At 49.4% G+C, this 8,601-nt stretch overlaps 1 protein-coding gene across 1 annotated transcript in view; it reads left to right on the forward strand.

The window, feature by feature from the left end:
* Positions 1-8,601, forward strand: part of FGD5 (FYVE, RhoGEF and PH domain containing 5) — a 116,747-nt gene that overhangs the window by 6,319 nt on the left and 101,827 nt on the right. The window contains exon 2 of the mRNA XM_037730142.1: positions 2,169-4,809. Within this exon, the coding sequence (XP_037586070.1) occupies positions 2,169-4,809 (2,641 nt within the window). The remainder of the gene's footprint in view (positions 1-2,168; positions 4,810-8,601) is intronic.

Below are 8,601 nucleotides of genomic sequence, written 5' to 3' on the forward strand. Positions count from 1 at the left end.
TTAGTAGAGACGGGGTTTCACCATGTTGACCAGGATGGTCTCGATCTCTTGACCTTGTGATCCACCCGCCTCGGCCTCCCAAAGTGCTGGAATTAAAGGCGTGAGCCACCGCACCCGGCCGGCTGTTTTAATCTTTAAACTCATTGGCACTGATACCAACTTTGGCTTCAGAAATACTGAAATTGAGGTGCCAGTGGGACAGTCCCGTGGAGCTGTCTAAAACCAGTTAGAGCTGTGCTGGACAGTGCCATCCATAGTCACCAGCCACATGTGGCTACTGAGCACATAAAATGTAGCTAGTCTGAATTGAGATGTGCTGCAGCAAATGTAAAATGCATATTAGATTTGGAAGACTTAGTATGAAAAAAGAATGGCAAACACCTCATTAATACATTTTGTATATTGATTACATATTGAAATGATAATATTTGGATATATTGAGTCCAATAAAATATATTGTTAAAATTACCTTACCCATTTTTTTTTTTTTGAGATGGAGTTTTGATCTTGTCCCCCAGGTTGGAGTGCAGTGGCTCAATCTTGATTCATTGCAGCCGCCTTCCAGGTTCAAGTTATTTGCCTTCCACAGCCTTCCGAGTAGCTGGGACTACAGGCCCCTGCCAGCACACCTGGCTAATTTTTGCGTTTTTAGTAGAGATAATGTTTCACCATGTTGGGCAGGCTGGTCTCGAGCTCCCAACCTCAAGTGATCTGCACACCTCAGCCTCTGAAAGTGCTGGGATTGCAGGTGTGAGCCACCACATTCAGCCTTACCCATTTTTTTTAATGTGCCTATGAGAAATTAAAAATTACCTATGTAGTGATATATGTGGCTCACATACCCTAGGGACAGCCCTGGATTAGAGATGCTTCAGGGACATAACTGGGCTTAACATGAATGGGAAGAGAAGAGTTTGCTGGCAGAGACCTCTGGGCAGTCTGTTTCATCTTCCCTCCCATCAGGAGCCAGGCTGCTGTTTTGAGCCACTTGTGTCATACCCAAGCCTTAGTGGGGTTGGAGCTGGGAGATGAGACCATGCTGAAAGGGAAACATGGGAGTTCTAATCCATGAGTGGTGGGGATCCAGGCAGTGCTTTTGAAGCAGAGATGTTTGGATGGAGATGGGTTCTATGCCCACAGTATTCAAGGGAGGGGGCCAGGTAGGTGGCAGGGAACCCAGGGAGGAGGCATGAGCAATCTTGTGGCAGAGAGATGCTGAGCTCGAAATTTGGCAACCACTCATTGGACCGTTCCCCTTCTCTAGATCCTTCCCATTCTGCAAATCTTAGCTGAAATGTCACCTTCTTCAAGAGGTCTTCCCTGGCCACAGCAGCCCACGCTTCTCTAATTCCTTTTGCATTGTAGTCTGCACCACATCTTTTATTCTGCCACAGTCAGTAGGTCCTCCGCATCCACAGGTAAAAGACTTTTTGCAGATATCCATGTTGGCAAGTACCATATAATTTCTCCCATGAAGTCTGGGTGTAGGCCTGGCTGGACACAGTCCTCAAGCATGCAGATTCCCCATGTGACCTCCAGCAGAAGCACACATCACTGTTTCAAACCTTTGGTGTGTCATTCATGAAGGGAAGAGATGTCAGCTATTCAGTCATAATGTTCCAAGGGTCCCCAGCTCTACCTCCAGTTGTTCTAACTCAACTATGAGTTCTCAGCAGAGGCTGTCTTCTCTGCTTGACCCTAGGAGACCCTGTCGTCTGCAGTGTAGCTAGTAGGTACCCAATGGAGTAGGTATAGAAGGGGGAATGGAAGCTCCATGAGGGCAGCAGGGAGGGTGGCGGCAGGTTCAGCCTTTTCTCATGGTTGCTGGCTCACAACAAGTGTTTACCAGTAGCTGTTGGATGAATGAATGCACTGACCTGGAGACTTCATTTGAGGAGTGCAGGATTTCATTTGGTTGATTTTTGTTAGTTGGGCTACATGTAGAAGAAAGGTCTATTCACTTTGTTTACAGAATGAATCTTCAGTGGAAAATCATGGGGTTTTAAGGATTCTGGTGGAGGATATAAGCCTAACATAAAGCAGAGGAGGTGAGCTTCACATGGGCAGAGGGAACCATCTGCAGCTCCCCTGCCCGTGGTATGTAGGAGACTCTGAATGGAAATAAAGTTAATTGTACTTTTTCTCTTTTCTCCATTTTTGTCCTCTAGATTCGCCGAAACCACCTGTTGCTCCTAAACCAAAGACTACCAGTCCACTAACGCCGGTGACCGCACTCAAATTCCCTTCCTCACCCAGGCCTGATAGTCTTCACAGTCCAAACTCCATGTTCAGGGGTCCGAAGCCCCCCATTGCTCCCAAGCCCAGGCTGGCTGCCCCAAATGAGTGGAGAGCCAGTGTGTACCTGAATGACAGCTTGAACAAATGCAGCAATGGGCGGCTGCTCTGTGTAGACAGGGGCCTTGACGAGGGGCCCCGGTCCGTCCCGAAGTGCTCTGAGTCGGAGACAGATGAGGATTACATTGTGGTCCCCAGGGCTCTGCTGAGGGAAGACAAACCCACGGATGTGGGCAGTGTGGGGAACGCAGCCCTGGTGTCTCCAGAGGCCTCTGGGGAAGAGGAAGAGGAGCATGAGGAGGGAGGCGAGGCATGTGTCATGGATGGGATGGGAGCTGGAGAGGACTCGGCAGCCCCCGCTGCCCCGGCTGCAGGAGCACTGAGCAGGGAGGGTGAGGAAGGCACAGACCTTCCTCTTGAGGGCGAAGGGGAGGGCTACGCTGATGAGCCAGGGTCACAGGAGCAGGTGTCCAGAAGTGAGGAGGAAGAGAAACTGGTGCAGCCACACAGGGAGTGCAGCCTGGAGGATGGTGGGCCTTGGGCTGGAGAGGGGGTCTTCCAGAGTGACCTTCTCCTGCCTCATGACCATGGAAAGGAGCACGAGTCCCCCACCACCCCTGGGGAGGCAGAGGAGGATGGTGAGGAAGGCTGTGCCAGCGCAGACCCAGCGGGCGCAGATGAGGGTGCAGGTCCTGACAGCCCCACCGAGGACATGGGACAGGATACTGAGGATGCCAGTGAGGAGCCCCCTCAGAAGGAGGAGCCTGCCACAGGGGTCCAGGAGGCAGAGATGGCCATGGACTGCCCTGAGCTTCTTGAGGAGGGGTGCGAAAAGGCCATGGGCATCACAGGTGGGGAACAGGTTGACCTTGATGAACCACCTGACCATGAGGAGAAAACCAGCAAAGAAGTGGCAGCCGCCACCCTGGAGGACCGCACACAGGATGAGCCTGCCGAGGAGAGCTGCCAGATCGTCCCTTTTGAGAATGACTGCGTGGAGGACTTTGTGACTTCCCTCACAGGAAGCCCCTACGAGTTCTTCCCAACTGAGAGCACCTCCTTTTGCAGCGAGAGCTGTTCTCTTTCTGAGTCAGCGAAAGGCTTAGAATCAGAGCAGGCACCAAAGTTGGGGCTATGTGCAGAGGAGGACCCTGTGGCAGGGGCATTGTGTGGCCAGTGTGGTTCCCTGCAGGGTGGAGGAGCAGAGGGTCTCGCAGCCCCTGATGTGGTGGTCATGTCAGAGGAGGAGGCGTTGGATGATGCATTGGCCAACCCTTATGTGATGGGAGCGAACCTGCCGGGTCGGGCGGCCCCTGGAGAAGGAGGGCAGGCTGCGTCAGACACCCTGGGTGGTTATGGCTCAAAAGAAGAAATGAACTGTGAGGCAGAAGGTGGCCTGGTCCCCGGGGACAGGAAGAACACCAGCACGAGGGCCCGGCCCCACTCTGGGAAAGTGGCCGGCTATGTCCCAGAAACTGTCCCTGAAGAAACCGGACCTGAGGCAGGCCCGTCAGCCCCCGGCACTGGAGGTATCACAGAGGATGCAGGAAAGACGCTTTTGTCGTTGGAGGGGAAGCCCCTAGAAGTCGGCAGGGCCTTGCCAGCAAAGCCCAGGGCCTTCACTTTATACCCTCGGTCGTTCTCTGTGGAAGGCCGAGAGATTCCGGTCTCCGTGTACCAGGAGACTGAGGGTCCAGGTTTAGATGACCACAGGATAAAGAGGAAAGAGGACAACCTCTCTCTGTCATGTGTGATTGGCTCCTCTGGGAGCTTCTCCCAGAGAAACCACCTTCCATCCAGCGGCACCTCCACGCCTTCTTCCATGGTCGACATCCCACCCCCTTTTGACCTGGCCTGCATCACCAAGAAGCCCATCACAAAGAGCTCTCCCTCGCTCCTGATCGAGAGCGACTCCCCGGACAAGTACAAGAAGAAGAAGTCATCCTTTAAGCGGTTCTTGGCGCTGACGTTTAAGAAGAAGACGGAGAACAAGTTGCACGTGGATGTGAACGTGTCTTCCTCTAGGTCCTCTTCAGAATCCAGCTACCACGGGCCTTCCAGGATTCTGGAAGTTGACCGGAGAAGCCTCAGTAACTCCCCTCAGCTTAAGTCTCGGACTGGAAAGCTCCGGGCTTCTGAATCCCCCTCTTCCCTCATCTTTTATAGAGATGGCAAGAGAAAAGGCGTCCCCTTCAGCAGGACAGTGTCCAGAGTGGAGTCCTTTGAAGACCGCTCCCGGCCACCCTTCCTGCCCTTGCCACTGACCAAGCCACGGTCCATCTCCTTCCCCAGCGCTGACACTTCGGACTATGAGAACATTCCAGCCATGAACTCGGACTATGAGAATATCCAGATTCCGCCCCAGAGGCCTGTCAGGGCTGGTGCGTTCACGAAGCTGTTTGAAGATCAGAGCAGAGCCCTGTCCACAGCAAATGAAAACGATGGCTACGTGGACATGAGCAGCTTCAATGCCTTTGAGAGCAAACAGCAGAGCACAGACCAGGATGCGGAAAGGTACCTTACGTTCTATTCCTTTTTGGTTTGGCAGCTGTAACCATCCAAGAGGCAGCATGGGTGTGGGGGACAGGTGGACTTCCTTGCAGCCTCAGGCTCTGTTTCTTACTAGCTGTGTTGACTAGGGGTGAGTGGCTTTACATCTCTGAGCCTTAGTTACTTCATCTGTGAAATGGGTCTCATGCTACCTCACAGCAGAGGGTTTAAGAAAATCAGAGTAGATATTCTATATGAAAGCAGTGTATAAAATGCCAAATACGGTACATGTGAGAGCATTTTTGTTTACATTATTTGGGGGACAGTTCTCATATCTCCTAGGCAGATGGCTTTGCTACTCCCCTTGAGAGAGTCATCAAGAGAGAAGGTTCTGGAATCTTGCCAAACTATATCTTTCACATCAGGAAAATACCCTAAATTGAGATTGATACCTTTTTATTGGGTAAATATACAGCGTATTCAACAGGGAACTAGAAAAGACTATTTAAGTTGTTTAAAGAACTGATGGTGCCCTGAGCTAAGTTTCTGAATGGAGGTCTTTAAGAGCTACATCCAAGCTGATTTTTTTTTAAATTGATTCACTTTGAAAGTGAGACAGTGTAGTTATTGAACAACAGTGGGGGTATTCTGACCCCACCTTCCCAAGGCTGAATGAGTGCCCCTCATTGATCATCCCAAGTGGATAATTGCCAAATCTTGTCATTCCTCGTGGAATTATGGACGCAACTTAAAGGTGATGCAGTTCGCCCTGAACCATCCACACTGTTTGGGGGCACCTGATCTGAATTAATGAAAAACAAAACGATTGTGATTTTAAAAGAAACCCTCTGATTCTTTTCCCTCACGTGCAGAAACTTAAACCAGTCCTACACAGCTGTTGCTGCTAGGGATTCCTAGGGGACCCGCAGTCTTGCCTAGATAAGGGTGATTTGCAATTAGCATTAGCTGTTGTTGGAGTAGAGCTGCTAGGAAGTGTTTGCGTGGATAATTCTCTCGAGTATTCTGCGTGGTTCCCCGTCCCAGCTCCATCTTCTCCCTACCCCGAGTCTGGGTAAGGCTATTTATTTGTTGGTTATTTCTAGGATGAAAGGATTTGTTTGCCAGAGCAAAGGTAAACACCAGCATAGCCCGGGAGACTGAGTTTAATTTGGAGAATGTGGACTTGAGCGAGCTGCAGGAGGGGTAGAGAGGCAGAACTGACAAGTCCGTTGCATTAATAACCATCAGCAGGTGTGGACAAGACCCAGGCCCAGCCGAGTGCCTCCTAGCACTGGGGAAGGCGGAACTAAGCTTTACAACAATAAACTCTCCGTGCTGGAAGAGACCGCCCACCTCTAACAGGTGCTTACCCAGTATACTTGAAATCCTCCAGCCACAGGGAGCCCATCACTCCTAGAGCTGCCTCATCGGTGCTGGGTGCTCTGATCATGAGGAAGAGTTTATTTCTGACTGAGGCATGAACTGTTCGCCTCTTGGTTCTTCTCTCCCAAGCCAGGTGAGGAAGCTTATTTCATGTTTTGTGCAACAGCCCTTCAAAAATTGAAATTGGTTCTGTAGAATTACAGAATTTTATAGCAGGAGGAAACTTCAGACACAAGTCCTGTTACAGAAGAGGAAACTGTGGCAGAGAGAGAGAAAGGGATTTGCTTAAGATCTCTCAGTAAGTTACTGGAGAAATAAGTGTCCAAACTCAGACTTCTTGACTTCTGGATCAGGAATTTGTAGTGAATTACATGAAGGGATACCAGGTCTGGTTGTGCAGGCTGTGCACTGTACAATCCCAAGAGCAACTCCTTCACCTTTTGGTCTATGTATGGTGCCACCTGGGGTGTGCAGGGCACAGGCTGCTCGGCTGTATAAGGACCTGTTACCTTGGTCTGTAGTTTGTCCAAAAAACAAAACAAAAAGGCCTTTTCATCCAGACTAATATGACAATAGGGAGTAAAATGTCTAAGACAATGCTAAAGCTGCTGGACTGTGACTGTTTACTGTGTGCCAAGCACTGTGCTAGATGCTTTCTTTGCATTAGCTCACTTTTGATGCTCCAGCCTAGGGCCTTGGTTGAGTGGCTTGAACCATCAGACTCTGAATTTCAAAAGCACAGTTGCACTACTCTGATGCTATTTTGCCAAAGGCCAGACTAACTGGGATAAATCTCCCGTGCAGGAACCACATCCTCTTGGACATCAGTGAGCAAAGCTTTCTTCCGCTTTCCTGCATGAAATAGATGAAAGCAAAGGGGGAGAAAAATCCCCACTTTGGGCTGGAGCAGGTCTGGGCCAGGGAGGTTTGAGACGCATAACGCTGAGAGGCATGAGTGACTGCCGTGGGGCAGGTTGGGGGGGGGCTGCTTATTTGCCTGAATGGAGTCTTTGAGTACAGAGTGGAGGGGGTGCTGCTGATCTGAGACCTGTGTACAGGGGTGCTTGGGGTTGGATGGGATGAGAGGGTTGGGAGGTAGCTCCTTCCTCCTACTTGTCCTGCTCCATACCTTGCTTTTTAGTATGAGGATTAGAGGCAGAAGCCAAAATAAATACCCACAGCCCTAACTGAGGGCAGGACAGTGCACCAGACATGGATTCAAAGCCTAAGGTCCCTAGACTTGTTATGGGACCTTGGAAGAGGCTGGTCTGCAGTTTGCTCATCTGAAAAATGGTGAGGTTGGAGCAGTCATGTACTATTTCCCACCCATTCGCCTTTCCTGGACTGCATTTACCATTTCCCTTATGCTGCCTATACTTTGACTTATTTTTCTTTAAGTCAGCCCGTCTTTTTTATTTAGAAAAATATGATGGAAAGTTTTTGTCACTATTGGGAAATGGAAAAACAGTATCAGTTGCCATAAATAGAAGGCAATTGTAAAAATAAGATACAACAGTAAAATAGCATGGGTAAAGACTAGCTCGAGGTGATTCCTTGCCAAGGCTGGGAGCTGAAAGCCTGGTCTCTTTGTTAAACAAAAGGAGTGTTAAAGACGGGCTTGCACCACGCAGACTTTCTACCTGGCAAAACCAGAAGAATCCAAAAGGACTAAGAAGGGGAGTAACTAACTCTCTTGTAGTGTGATTCAGTGTTGTTTAAATCCAAGTCCTTTTTCTGCTACAAGTATCCCCCTTCAAAAAAACAGTGTGTAATAGAATTCAGAGAGCCCTTAGCAACCCTGAAACTGGGTGAGCAGCAGCTCAGGGTCTAATGGGCGATTGTAAAGTTTCTTCTGTGTGGTTACTTCCTTTGAGATTTGCATGGACAGGAGCATGTTAGTAGCTATAGTAATATTATTAACAGTCTTTTATTTTATAAAATAAATTTGTTACCTATGTCCATTTTTTCAATGGTATACAAAAAAGGTATTATCATTCTTTAAAATGCATACCTGGGCCGAGTGCAGTGGCTCACACCTGTAATCCCAGTGCTTTGGGAGGCCAAGGTAGGAGGATCACTTGAAGCTGGAAGTTTGAGACCAGCCTAGGCAACATAGTGAGACTCCCATCTCTACATAATATACACTTCCATCTGTACAAATACACACACACACACACACACACACACACCCCCACACACACACACCCCGGGCATGGTGACGCGCACCTGTAGTCCCAGCTGCTCAGGAGGCTGAGGTGGGAGTATCACTTGAGCCAGGAATTCCAGGCTGCAGTGAGCTGTCATCGTGACACTGTACTGCAGCCTGGGCGACAGAGCAGACCGTGATTGAAAAGGAAAATTTAAAAAGTAAATGAAGTGTATCCCTGAAACATTCCGTTTTTCCTGAGCTGATTCTTTCTTTTTTTTTTTTTT

This window comes from Cebus imitator, unplaced genomic scaffold, assembly GCF_001604975.1.
Source record: "Cebus imitator isolate Cc_AM_T3 unplaced genomic scaffold, Cebus_imitator-1.0 Scaffold332, whole genome shotgun sequence".
Taxonomy (NCBI): Eukaryota; Metazoa; Chordata; class Mammalia; order Primates; family Cebidae; genus Cebus; species Cebus imitator.